This window comes from Rhinopithecus roxellana, chromosome 12 (genome assembly GCF_007565055.1).
Source record: "Rhinopithecus roxellana isolate Shanxi Qingling chromosome 12, ASM756505v1, whole genome shotgun sequence".
Taxonomy (NCBI): Eukaryota; Metazoa; Chordata; class Mammalia; order Primates; family Cercopithecidae; genus Rhinopithecus; species Rhinopithecus roxellana.
In genome coordinates, this window is record NC_044560.1 from 124,139,664 (window position 1) to 124,154,062 (window position 14,399).

At 45.8% G+C, this 14,399-nt stretch overlaps 1 protein-coding gene across 1 annotated transcript; it reads left to right on the forward strand.

Annotated features, from left to right (window-relative positions):
- The first annotated feature begins 13,295 nt into the window (after positions 1–13,295).
- On the forward strand, positions 13,296–13,637 carry LOC115900794 (40S ribosomal protein S27-like). The gene has a single exon (XM_030942673.1). The coding sequence runs from the start codon at positions 13,324–13,326 to the stop codon at positions 13,576–13,578; it is 255 nt and encodes an 84-aa protein (XP_030798533.1). The 5' UTR covers positions 13,296–13,323; the 3' UTR covers positions 13,579–13,637.
- Positions 13,638–14,399: the final 762 nt, after the last annotated feature.

Genomic DNA, 14,399 nt, shown 5'->3' on the forward strand with positions numbered 1-14,399 from the left:
CTGGCTAATTTTTGTATTTTCAGTAGAGACAGGGTTTCACCATGTTGCCCAGGTTGGTCTCGATCTCCTGACCTCAGGTGATCCACCCGCTGTGGCCTCCCAAAGTGCTGGAATTACAGGCGTGAGCCACCACTCCTGGCCTCACCTTTTCTTTTCCTCAAGTTTCTAACTGCCTTTATCCTTCCCTAATGTTTACCTAGTCTCTCTCTCACCTGGTCTCCTCCTTTCCCCAGAGACTTCCTTTCAAGGCCCTCTACTGTCCTACTCCAGTGTGGTCTGCTAGTGTCTAAGCCTGCTGGACATCTGTCGTCTGACTTCCTTTCACGACTTTCTGCATGAAGTCCAGTCTCTTTGAAACTCCTTTTTTTTTTTTTTTTTTTTTTTGAGACGGAGTCTCGCTCTGTCACCCAAGCTGGAGTGCACTGGCCAGATCTCAGCTCACTGCAAGCTCCGCCTCCTGGGTTCACACCATTCTCCTGCCTCAGCCTCCCGAGTAGCTGGGACTACAGGCGCCCGCCACCTCGCCCGGCTAGTTTTTTGTATTTTTTAGTAGAGACGGGGTTTCACCATGTTAGCCAGGATGGTCTCGATCTCCTGACCTTGTGATCCGCCCGCCTCGGCCTCCCAAAGTGCTGGGATTACAGGCTTGAGCCACCGCGCCCGGCCTGAAACTCCTCTTTAATGGTGTATTTCCTTGTTTTTCTGGGGCACACTCTCCATGTAACTACCTAAGGAACAGCGCAGATGATGAAGGTATTCTGACTCCTATGTGTCTCCATATATCTTTATTATATCCTTAAAATCGATAGTTCAGCCTATATAGAATTCTAGATGGAAAGTTCAGTTCTCTCAGCAGTTGAAACATTTCTCCATTGTCCTCTAGCGTCTAGTATTGCTGCTGAGAATTCTGAAGTCATTCTGATTCTCATTCCTTTTTGACCTTTTTCTTTATTTTCATTTTTCTCCCATCTGAAAGCTTTAGATCTCTTTATCCCTGTGTTCAAACATGTTAAGATGCTGTACCTGAGGGTAGATCATTTTTTCATTCATTTTCTAGGCACACAGCTCTTTTTAATATGGACATCTTTGAACTTTATGAGAAATGTTTTATTGTAACTTTAAATAATTCATCTTCTCTATTTCTGTTTTTGCAGGAATTCCCATTTGTTGGATTTTTTATTTCTTGGATTCTTTATGTCTTATGTTTTCTACCTCCTCATATTTTTATTTCACTCTGATAAATTTCCTTAATTTTAAAACATTCTATTAAAAAAGTTTTTTGTTTTGTTTTGAGGCAGAGTCTTGCTCTGTCACCCAAGCTGGAGTACAGTGGCACGATCTCAGCTCACTGCCACCCCCGCCTCCCGGGTTCAAGCGATTCTCCTGCCTCAGCTTCCTGAGTAGCTGGAACTACAGGCATGTGCCACCATGCCTGGCTAATTTTTGTATTTTTAGTAGAGACTGGGTTTCACTACGTTGGCCAGGCTGGTCTTGAACTCCTGACCTCAGGTGATCCGCCCACCTTGGCCTCCCAAAGTGCTAGGATTACAGGCGTGAGCCACTGTGCCCAGCCAACATTCTATTAAATTTAAAAGCATATATATTTCTTGGATTTTCAAGAGGGCTCTCTTGGTCTCTGTTTCTTTTTTCCTCATACCATCCAGTTGTATTTGATGCATACAATGCCCCCTTGAATCCCTGGGAAGGTGTAAATAGAGGAAAAAAACTATTTTTTAGTTCTTTTTTGTTTCTTGTGTTATTCCTATTTCCTCTGAGCCCATTTTATTCATTTGTCTTTCTCTGAGTTTGGAGACTTTCCTCAAATGTGTGGTCATCTTTGATTGTCCATTCATATTTAGAAATGAAGAACTAAAAAGCCCATTGACTAGCTGGTATGCCTTAGGTTGCCAGTGGCAACCAGTCAGTCAGTCACTAGAGCAGAGGACTTCTTCTCTCCACTCCCACCCCAGTGCCAGAGCATGTCTTCTGGAGACATTAGATTTCTCCAGAAACCCCCTGATCTCCCACCTGGAGCAAAGATGCCAACTTTCCCAGTGCTCTGCACACAGTGGTGGGGAGAGACTGTCCAATGTACAGACTTCCAATCAATCCCCTCTTTAAGCTCTGTGTCTTGCTGGTTCTGCCCAGGTGCTCCCTCTGTCATCTCTGCACACACTCTACTGAGGTTTTCTCTGGCCTGCTTCATCTGTTACCTCCATTTGCTTTTTTTTTTTTTTTTTTTTTTTGAGATAGGGTCTGGCTGGGGTTTAGTGGCACAATCTTGGCTCACTGCAGCCTCTGCCTTGTGGACTCAAGTGATCCGCCCACCTCAGCCTCCCAAAGTGTTGGGATTACAGGTGTGAGCCACTGCACCTGGCCCATTTGCTTTTTAGTGTCCTGAAATTTGTTGAAATATCTTGTCAACTGAGGTTACCTCACCCATTATCTTTATTGTTGTGGGTTTATTTATTTATTTTTTTTATTCCTTAACAGTCATTTTAGAAGGCCCTTAAGGGATAAGGGGATAAAACAAGTGATCAGTTTATCATCTCCGGTCATGACATGCCAGCTCAAGCTCACTCTTGCCCCCACTCAGTACCACACCGGCCCAATTGTGAGGTCCTCAGAGTGTCTCAGGCCTCCCATTATGGCTCCTTCCTCCCTTAACCCCAGGGTTAGGGGGTTCCCAAAGTTCTCTCCTCCTCAGGAAAGCACTGTGGACTCCTTTATCCTGAGGATGCATGACAGGTGAAAGCTTCTGGGAACACCGTCTGTATTGGTTCAAACCTAACAAATGAAGTGTGAATGGTGCAATTTCAGTACTAGGCTTGGTGTGGTGAAGACAGATCTCAGGCATGAATGCAGTCTTTATATGTTTTGAGCACCTAAATTGGTACCATGTTACTTGCTGGTGATAACACAAGACTGACTCTCCCAAAGTACTGAGACAGTTTCTGGAAAGAGCTTGTACTACTCAGCACTACACTGTGTCCTCAGACCCTGACAAGCAGCCTGTGATCACTGAGGGGCTTTTGCGGTCCCTGACCAATGAGATGTAAAGCCTGGTTGCCCTGGTGGTAGCTCCATGGGGCAGACCCATGGGCCTAGGTGATATCCCCAAGACTGAGACACCAGGCCTCCTAGAGGCCCCTACCTAGAGGATCTCCAGCAGACAGGATCTGACCAACCAGCCTGGTTTGTGCAGGACTGAGGGGTTTCCCAGGACATAAGATCTTCAGTGCTAAACCCAGAAAGTTGTAGGGATATGGGGATGAGTTGGTCAACCTACCTGCAGAGGGGTTCTCTGCTGGCCTCTCCCTCCCTTCAACTTCAGGCTGTTTCCATAGAGGAAGGTTTGGGGCCTTGCTGGCTGCTCTAAGCTAACTTGCCAGGGTCCCAACTAGACCCCTCTGCCCAACCCCCAAATTATAGGCTCACTCCCACCTCTTCTCCATTACTGAGCTGTAAAGGACAGTCCAGCTTCTCCCAGGGCAGAAGCCCTTCTACAGCCTCCTTCACCGGTCCCCCAGCTCTGCCTGTAGCCCCAGAAATGGGAGCTGGGGTTGCTGTGTCCCTCACAAAGGGCTTTCCTGACACCTCCCCTCAATATTCCAACAATGACCTCATTGGACTCCTCTTCCTCATCTCAATTAATAATGCTATAAAATAATGATAAATGACATTTGCAGATCACTTATATGTCAGACCTCATGCTAAGCTTTTACCATGTATCACCTCATTTAATCATCTGAATGACATCACAGGCAGGTACTATTATCCTTATTTTACAAACGAGGAAACTGAAGCTCAGAGAGGCTAACTTACTTAGAGCCACACAGATAGTCATAATTGCAGAAATAGAGCTCAAACCTAGGAGTATCTGATGCCCAAGTCTAAGAATGTGAAATGGTCTTGAAATGTCCAGTTTAAGTCCCGCCTCCTCCAGAAGGCCTTCTCCAATCATGTTTGCCCCCTGCACCAAACTTTCATAGAAAACCCAACTCCAATGGCTTAAATCTTTTTTTATTTTTCTTTCTTTTTTTTTTTTTTAGGTGGAGTCTCACTCTGTCGCCCAGGCTGGAGTACAGTGGCGTGATCTCGGCTCACTGCAAGCTCTGCCTCCCGGGTTCACGCCATTCTCCTGCCTCAGGCTCCCAAGTAGCTGGGACTACAAGTGCCCACTGCCACGCCCGGCTAATTTTTTGTATTTTTAGTAGAGATAGGGTTTCACCGTGTTAGCCAGGACAGTCTTGATCTCCTGACCTCGTGATCCGCTTGCCTCGGCTTCCCAAAGTGCTGGGATTACAGGCGTGAGCCACCGCGCCCGGCTGGCTTAAACTTTTAGGACATTATTTGTTTACTTAACAAGAAGTCCTTCTAGGGATGGTGCAGTAACTTAGATATAACAAGGACCACAACTGTTTCCATCTTACTATATCATTATCGCAAGGGTATAGGCATGGCAGATTGTACTTACCCAATATAATACCTGGACACAACAATATCTACCATACCACTTGCTCTTCTGCAGTGTGACCTTGCCATTCCCTCATCAACAGGTACAGTCTAATTCTCTTCCCTTTGAATCTGGGCTAGCCTTAGTGACTAGCTTAACCAATACAATGTGGAGGAAATGCCATTTTGAACTTTCAAGGTTAGGTCATAAGTCTTGCAGCATCTGTCTGGGCTTCTTAAAAGTCTTAGTCTTAAAACACGTGCCCTTGAAAACCAGCTGCCATGCTGTGAGACACCTGAGCCATAAGGAGGTGCCCTGGTCAAGAATGTGACCAGGTCAAGAGCTCCGGATGAATTCCCAGGGAATATCCAGCATCAACTGCCAGCAATGTGGGTGAGCCATCTTGGACATTCAGTCCAGTAGTCTTTAAATGAGTCTTGGTCAGACTGCAAGAATGTGGGAGCCCTCATGTAGGACCTGTTCAGTTCAGCCCAGTCAACCTACAGAATAGTGAAAGATAATAATAAATTGTTTTAAGGTACCAAATTTTGGGGGTGATTTGTAAAGCAGTAATAGATAATTAAAGCAACTGGCTTTCTTCTAGCCTGTTGCCTCAAGTTACAAGATGACTGTTTCAGCTCCAAGCATCATTTCTTTTTTTTTTCTTTTTTTGTTTTTTGAGACAGAGTCTCACTCTGTTGCCCAGACTGGAGTGCAGTGGTGTGATCTCAGCTCACTGCAAACTCCACCTCCCAGGTTCAAGTGATTCTCCTATCTCAGCCTCCCAAGTAGCTGGGACTACAGGCACCTGCCACCACACCCAGCTAATTTTGTATTTTTAGTAGAGATGGGGTTTCACCATGTTGGTCAGGCTGGTCTTGAATGCCTGACCTCAGGTGATCCACCTGTCTCGGCCTCCCAAAGTGCTGGGATTACAAGCATAGGCCACTGCACCTGGCCTCCAAGCAGCACTTCAAACAACCATATCTAAAAGCAGAAGTGAGTACAGAGCAAAGGCTTTCTCCTTGAGTGACTTTAAGAGGGAGGAAAATCTTAACCCAGAAGTCCCCCAGTATTATCTCTGCATATCTCATTGGCCAGAATTGGGCTGTACCCTCTCCTAACGAAGAGAGAAATGGGCAAAGGAAAAGGAAGAGGGAAATGATTGTCGGGTAGACAACCAACAGTGTCTGCCATACTTGTTGATGTGGTGGCTCTAGGAGAAAGAAGAGTCAGGTGGGAAAATGATCCAAAGCTGAAGAAGGAGCCTTCCCTATTTCCAGAAGCAAAGCTGCCTCAGTGGCAGCAAGTCTATTGAAAGCTCCTTCTTTAGACAGATAGCAGGGTGTGCTGACTAGAGTTCTGCTCTGGGAGGCAGAACCTGGCTCTAGGGTGGTATAATATTGCTGAGTCAGTTTCCCATTTTGTGCCTCAGTTTCCTCATCTGCACAATGAAAGGATTCCTTCTAATTCCTTCAGGTTAGGAGAAGCCAGGGCAGAAGGGAGGTGCTGGATGCTTAGCTTGTGTGTAGGTTGTGAATGGTCCAAGTCAAGCTCAGCAGAGCCTGCCTCTAGCCACAGATGCCGGGATTTACCAAACAAACCCTAATCACTTAATGAGAAATGAAAATGGTGCCTGGTTCCTCCACTTAATTACCTCTTTGAAAACAACACACAGGAGATTTATAGTAATCACCATAATCGCCTCATAAAAACCCGAGTGTTTGAAGATGGACACGCCTCATTTCTGGGAGGAATTAGAGGCAAAAATCAAGGCAAGGAATTTCTGGCCTGCCTTGGCCTTGGCTCCCTGGAATCCAGAACTCTGGCCACAGAGTGCCCGCTACCCTGGATAGCCTCCTGGTCCCAGCCAAATATTGTTCCTAATGGTCCACAGCTAAGGTGTCCTTGCAGGCCTGCTTCTTGGGTCTCCTCTGTCATGATGTACCAAGAAGACTCACAATTCTGAAGGTCAGGTGGAGGTCCTTTAGGAGGAGACAGGAACATCTCTGAGTCCTGTCACTTATAAAATCTGAGCTAAAAGACTGGAGGGGAGGTTGAGGGACACAGGCTGTTCCTAGCTGTGGAAAGTCATAGCTCATAGGTTTTCCTGAGGCCATCCAGTCCTGACTTGTACATCTCCCATGACGAGGAGCCTAGATCTCCCGGGACATTTACTGAGATACACAGACAGCTAGAAGATTCACACTCTGCTCAGCAGAAATCTGTCCTCGTTCAGCTCCTTATAACTAGACTCAGATCACTGGGCATCAAGGTTGTAAGTGTCCTCTGGGTTTATCTTCCCTCCATAGCAATTTCTTTCTTTCTTTCCTCTCAGTCTCCTATGTGCAATTCCTTCATTTATTCAAAACTATTAAATACCTAATGTGCATCAGAGACTATCAATTATTTTTTTTTCCATTTTTTAAAAGAGATGGGGTCTCACTCTGTCACCCAGGCTGAGTGCAGTGGCATGATCATAGTTCACTGCAGCCTTGAACCTCTACGCTCAAGCGATCCTCCCGCCTCAGCCTCTCATGCCCGGCTAATTTTTAAATTCTTTGTAGAGATGGGGTTTCACTGTTGCCCAGGCTGTTCCTAAGCTCAAGTGCTCCTCCAGTTTTAGCCTCCCAAAGTGCTGGGATTATAGGCATGAGCCACTGTACCCAGATTGACTATCAATTCTTAACACAGTAGGCAGAATGATTCTTTGAAAACCTAAACCAGATCATGTTACTCCACTGTCACTCTCCAGTGCCTTCCCAAATCAGAGTAAAGGCACGACCTTACAGTGCCCTGCAGGACTCTCATGTCCTGCCCTTTGCTCACTCTGCTTAAGCCACACGGGTCTCCTTGCTGTTCCTGGAAAACACCAGATCCTCTCCTGCCTCCACACCTTAGTACTAGCCCACTGTATTCCCACTGCCTGGAATGCTTTTTTTGTGTATCTACATGGCTCCCTCTCTAGCCTCCTCCAAGGCCCTTCCTGACTTTCTTACATAAAATTGGACCCCCTCCTTCTCTATTATACTATCCTACTTTATTTCTGTCCATATTGCTTATGACCATCCAAAACAATACACTGCAAAATTTGCTTATTTATCTTGCTTAATGTCTATTTCTCTCTTCTAGGGGTCAAACTCCAGAGGGCAGGGGTTTTCTATCCTCTCTCTCTCTCTCTTTCTCTCTCTGTTGTATCCCAAACACGTAGCACAGTGCCTGTCACATAGTGGGCAATAAGTATTTGTTCAGTGAATGAACTAATGGGGATAGAGCAGTGAAAAAGATAAAGCCCACGCCCTCAAGGAACTTAAGGTCTAACGGTAGAAGCAGACACCAGACAGTCACCCACAGGACTGAGCAATTGAATGATGCGTGTGGATAAATGCTAGGTAGGGAAGTAGCAGGTGTAATGACAGTGGTCTGACTGTAGCCAGGAACACTGTTGTGAGTTACTCCAAAAAGCTGTTTGTGAGAGGATTGGAGTTCAGGGTGATGAGGGTTTGGAGCCACAAAGCTCTGGGAGGAGAAGATGCTGGAGAAGCTCAGATTGTCACTTTTAGGCCCTTTAAAGGTGATGGGACTCCAGGCAGGGGGTACCATCTGCAAACGGTGTTCAAGTGCCCACTCTGCCACGTCCAAGACATGTGCTCTGGAGCAAGCCACCTTGGCGCTGGAGTACTCGCTTCCTTATCTCTAAGATGAAGATGGGATAACTAGATCTTAGGCTGGTTGGGAGGTATAAGTGAAATGTTTGTCAGAGCTGGAACCTGCAGATATTCAATAAATGCTAGCTCATTTTCTGCTCCCTTCTTCTTTGTCAAACCTTTTAACATCCAGCCTCCTTTTACCTGGTCACTCTGTTCTCTCTCCTGGCCCTGTGTAAGCATGAAGAATTGTATGAAAAAGGGAAGCATCTAATCATCATAAATGTACAACTGCAGGTTAACAAACGTTAACAGGATCTTTCAGGGGCAGAATTTGACAGATTAGACTGATCTCTACTGTGCCCCAGGACGCTTGGCTTTGTTGCAATTAACTAAATCTCCCATCAGCCTCCCAGCCTGATGCCTGTTGGCCTATAAGACCATGCCACTAGAATGAAGAGTTGGAGCAGGGGGTGGCACACACAGCTAGGCCCTGTGGTTCTTCCCATGGCCTTCCTCTGGGGGAAGCCCTCCTTGACTACAACCTAGAGAGAGCTCCTGCACATACCCATACATACACATACACACATGCAATGCATATGCAGAGCCACACACAGCTCCCAACTCCACCCCACACCATGGGAGGATGGACTCCCGGCCCCTCAAATCTTTCTCTCTTATTGGTAGGTGGAGTAGGAGGTTGATAAGGAGGCAGCAAGCATATTACTTTTTCCCATGGTTAGCATGGACAGTGGGCACACTCAGGCATTGAGCAAATTTTCACCTTTGCAGGGGCCAGCCCTAGCATTAGGCAATAGAGAAGCAGATGAATCAAATCAGAGTCCTGGCCTCAGGGCTCACATTCTAGTGGGGGAGAGAGGTACTCGCACAGGTAATTATAATATAAACTACACAGTAGTGGGTCCAAGTGGGAACCTACAAGAAGAGAGCTTATTTTCCCTTTGGGCTAGGGCAAGGCTGTAGGGATTAGGCAGCCTTTGAGCTGGGCTGAGGTAGGATGGAAGGGCTCCTAGGCAGATAGAACTGCATGAAGAAAGGCACAAAGGTGGGATAGTGTGGTACAAGTTCAGGAAATGACAAAGCCTCTGATGTCAGGGTCAGGCTAGAGCATAGGATGGGGACATAACTGCTTTCACTGTAATGATTTGGTTTGTAACCACCCCTGGGAAACCCCTCCACGAGTTAATGCCTCCCAGTCCCTCCCTATACCCACTTGACACCTTGGATGGTTTTGACCAGAAGAACTCTTTCTTGTTTACTGCTTCATTGCTTCATCTCCCTGCCTGGCCGCACATTCAGCTCCTTCAAATCAGCCTCCCTTGCATCACCTCAAGGACACAGCAGTCCTGCACTCTGGCCCACACTGGCCTTGTCATCTGATCATCTCAAACGGCTGAAGTACCAAGATGATTTCACACAACTGTACCCTTTCTAGTAAAGGTACTTTGCTATATGCTATCTTAGGATGCTATTTTCATAAGAAATCCACTACAGTCAGTTTAGACAAAGAAAGGGGAAGTGATTACAAGGGAACTGGAAGTCTAAAGGAACCAAACACAGAAAAGGACTTGGCCCAGACTTGGGAAAGCTCTCAGGAGTTTCTCCCTGCCTCTGCTCTTTTCTCTTCCCGGACTGACCTTCTCCACCAATCAGATCACATGGAGGAAAACATGCCTGCTGACAGTACCTGACAGGTCCAGCGATGTAAAAACAATCTCCAAATTCCCAAGAGGAGGCGACTGGTGTAACAGAACCACATGTCCAACCCTGGCCCAATCAGCTTTGGGTGGTGGCATAGGGTCACATAAAACAAACACGGCTGCTAGGCTACACCTCTGGGGGTCATTTCTCATAGTCATGTGGATTGGTGAGTGGGCTGTTCTGAAAGAAGGGAGCAGAGCCGATACCCCAAAGATGCCCATTACACACCTATAATATAGTATGACAAAATGCTCATATGACTTCTAGTTCCTAGACTATCCTACTGACCTACTCTGTGACTTCAGGCAAGTCTCTACCATCTTGGGGCTGCAGTTTCTTCATCTGTACACAGAGGAGGATGAGACTAAGCATCCTATTGGATGCCATAACTCTCCAATTACTTACCCTCTCTGAACTTCAGTTTTCTCATCTGTAAAATGGGAGTAATGATATCTACCTCACAGAGTTATTGTAAGACAATGGGTATGAAAATGTCTAACATGGGTTGATTACAGAGTTATTCAAGAAATGCTGGTGACCCTAGTAGATTTAAATTGAGTGGCTGTCCCTCTCACAATGGTTTCCCCCAAGGGTTGTAGCTATGATTCCCCACATGTTTGGGAGAATTGCCTCTCCTCTAGTTGGGAGCTGCCATACTCCACAGTGAATTGTCAAGGGGTGAGCATGGGTCCACACTGGGCCACTCAGAATCCTTCTCTGGTGCCTTGCTTCAATTGCAGCTCTTGTATCTTCATTTGCAGAACTCTAAGGAGAGGGGCATGTTGCTGCCAATAGCCAGACCCCAACCTTGTAAAGAAAGTGGCCTCTGAGAGTGAACCTGACATGAAGAGGACTTTCGAACATTCAGTTTCAGACATTTTGAAGTCCAGTTTCATCCTTGCCCTGATTTATGAGCCAATACATTTCCTCACTACATTTTTCTTTTCTTTTCTTTTCTTTCTTTCTTTTTTTGTTTCTTTTTGTTGTTGTTGTTTTAGACGGAGTTTTGCTCTGTCACCCAGGCTGGAGTGCAATGGGGTGATCCTGGGCTCACTGCAACCTCTGCCTCCCAGGTTCAAGCGATTCTCCTGCCTCAGCCTCCCGAGTAGCTGGGATTACAGGTGCATGCCACCACGCTCAGCTAATTTTGTATTTTTAGTAGAGATGGGGTTTCTTCATGTTGGTCAGGCTAGTCTGGAACTCCCGACCTCAGGTGATCTGCCCGCCTTGGCCTCCCAAAGTGCTGGGATTATAGGTGTGAGCTACTGTGCCCAGCCAACATTTTTCTTAAGTTAGTTTGAGTTGGTATTCTGTCACTTCCTTCCTGATGATACCTTCTTCCTTTCTCTAAGCTTCGGTTTCCTTAGCTGTAAAATGATGGGGTCCCATCCTCTCCTCTTTCATCTCTGACACTTTATTACTGTATTTATTCATTTATTCATTCAGTCAATTAGGCAATCATTTACTTGGCATTTACTGTGCATGTTATTCTGTCCCTGGTCCTATACTGGACACTGGCAATCTTGCTAGAGAAACAATCACTTCTCCAGTTCTCAAGACACATATAGTTAGGTTGGAGAGAAAGGTAAGAAAGGATTCAGTACCGTGGGTGATGGTGGCTGTGACAGAGAAGCACAGGCACTATGGGGAAATCAGAGGACTTATCCCTGCTTGGAAGGCTTCCTGGAGAAGATGGCTGAGTTTTTCAGACAGGGGTGAGCGCAGAGAGAAAAGGAAAGGTACTACAAGTGGAAGAACCTACCTTTGTAAGGGCCCAAAGGAGAATGACAGAAAGCAACAGCCTGGATGGGAGGGGAGGGGACACAAGAGATGAGGCTGCAGGTTCATCTCTACTCTTCTTGAGCTTATTTGTATTTTTCCCCCATGAAACTTCTAGGGAACAACAATAACAACAAAATACCTCTCCATTTTTTAAGTTTGGAGAATCTCCTGGGTAGAGTCTTTGAGTGCAGATAGGTGAAAAGAAGTGGATCTTGACCACAGAGGAGCACTGGAGCAAATGATTCTTTCTCCATCAGTGTGCCCCACTGGTCCCATGTCCTATCAGGGAAGCCAAGCTGGCTGTGACATCTAGCGGCTGGTCTAGGGCTGTCTGATGCTTCTAAAAATAGGAAGGCAGGTGAGCCTAAGGCCAACCAGAAGGCAGAAGAGCAGCCCAGGCAGGCCAGGGAGGAGTATAAACATCCCTCCTCCCCTTATAGGAGACATACTCATTACATTTTGAGCAAAGGAGGCTCACAATGCACCCTAGAGAAAATATGCAGTTATTGCCCCTAACATGCCAAAGCCCTACTAACGACTGCACGCCTGCTCCAAAGGCACAAACTGTTCTAGATGTTGCTCCCTGGCTCTGGGAGGGCCCTTCCTTCCTCCCGCCCAAGGTTCTGGACTGTTTCTAGAGTTACAGTCTTTTGAGAGATATATGGCCCGCTGAGGGGCTTGGGGTGAGTGACTGTCCTCCCTGGGCCTCACAGGGACAGTCTAGGTTATCCTTTCCTTAACAGACTGTTGTAGAGACTATGCCTGTTGGCCTGGTGGGGTGGTGAGAGAAGAGGTGCTAGGCTGGGAGTGGGGAAAGTGGTGAGGGAAGTGGGTTCTAAATTTGAGTGTTTTCAGTTTTTGCATCTATGAAATAGTAATGAGTCTGTAGGGAGGCAGTAATTTGCAAACTCAATTCTTCAAACACACTCAGGAATTGCTATTTCTGGATGTGTACTGGCATCGGAGCCATCTTCTAGCTGGGTAACTGGGCTCCTTCCACAGTTGTGACCTTCTGTTCTCTCATCCATAAATTGGGGATGGTTTTTGAAATTAACATTTTTTCCTAAAGAATATATGCATTCTTGTAGCTTATTTTTTTTGAAAATGTAATTAAATAATTTTTGAGTAGGTTACGTAACTCACATGATTCCAAATTCAAAAGATGCAAATAGTAAAGAGTTAAAGTCTCCCTCTCCTTCCTGTTTCATAGCCACACAGTTCTCTCCTCATGAAGCAACCACTGTTTTTTGTTTTTTTTTTGAGACAAAGTCTCGCTCTGTCGCCCAAGCTGGAATGCAGTGGCGCGATCTCGGCTCACTGCAACCTGTGCTTGCTGGGTTCAAGTGATTCTCCTGCCTCAGCCTCTCGTGTAGCTTGGACTGCAGGCGCATGTCACCATGCCCGGCTAATTTTGGTATTTTTAGTAGAGATGAGGTTTCACTATGTTGGCCAGGCTGGTCTTGAACTCCTGACCTTATGATCTGTCCTCCTCGGTCTCCCAAAGTGCTGAGATTATAGGCATGAGCCACCGTGCCTCGCCTGAAGCAACCATTGTTATTGCCTATTAACTATGGATATGTTTTTAAAATCTGTTGAAGTATTAACATATATATAGCAAAGTGCATGTGTCGCAAGAGCACAACATGGTGAATAATGTTCATAGTTTAAATTCCTAAGAAGAGCCTTTCCGGCGGTACGACCTACCCACACGAGAACATGCCTCTCGCAAAGGATCTCCTTCATCCCTCCCCAGAAAAGGAGAAGAGGAAACACAAGAAGAAACGCCTGGTGCAGAGCCCCAATTCCTACTTCATGGATGTGAAATGCCCAGGATGCTATAAAATCACCACGGTCTTTAGCCATGCACAAACGGTAGTTTTGTGTGTTGGCTGCTCCACTGTCCTCTGCCAGCCTACAGGAGGAAAAGCAAGGCTTACAGAAGGATGTTCCTTTAGGAGGAAGCAGCACTAAAGGCACTCTGAATCAAGATGAGTGGGAAACCATCTCAATAAACACATTTTGGATAAAAATAAAAAAAATAAAATAAAAAATTCCTAAGAAGATAAAGAAACAATAAAAATCACCCCAAATCTATCACCCAGAGATAAAACTGTTGATATTTTGGTGTATTTTCTTTTTTGATGTATATATGTGTGTATGTGTGTGTATATATACGTATATAAACATTGGAATCATGCTGTATAACTGATACCCTTTTTATAGTTAATATTATATTATGAACATTTTCTCACTTCATTAAAAATTCCTCAAAAACAGCTCTTTTAATGTTTTCCTAATGTTCCAAGGAATGGATCCAAACTTACCTCAGGATATTGTTCAAATTTTCCTCTGTGATAAATAACACAGTGATGAGCATCTCTGAACATACATCACTTGGCACATCTCCTCAGGATGAATTCCTAGAAGGGGAATTACTGAATCAAATCGTATGTCTCCTTTAGAAGTCGGGATATAATAGGGAGAGTCAGGCCTGATTCACGGAGCTGCTTAAAGGATTAAAGAAATTATGTAAGACTCTGGTCTAGTGCTTGGCACAGACACTAAGTTCTGTGAGTGTGAGCCTAAGGGGTCCCAGGGAGAGGAGAGGTAAATGTGTATGCCCCTTCTCCCTGGTGGCTCCACCCGCTAGACCTTCCCTTCCTGAAGCTTGCTGACTGAGCCAGATGGGACTCTCGGTCTTCTCTGATCTTTATTATTTTAATCATTGCAGTCTTGCCAAGTGGCGGGCTGGTGAGTGTTTAAACAGCTAGATTTCTGGCTGGTGGGGGGCA

Excerpts from the sequence above, each read along its gene's own strand:
- LOC115900794 (XM_030942673.1), top strand. The coding sequence starts at position 13,324 with ATGCCTCTCGCAAAGGATCTCCTTCATCCCTCCCCAGAAAAGGAGAAG.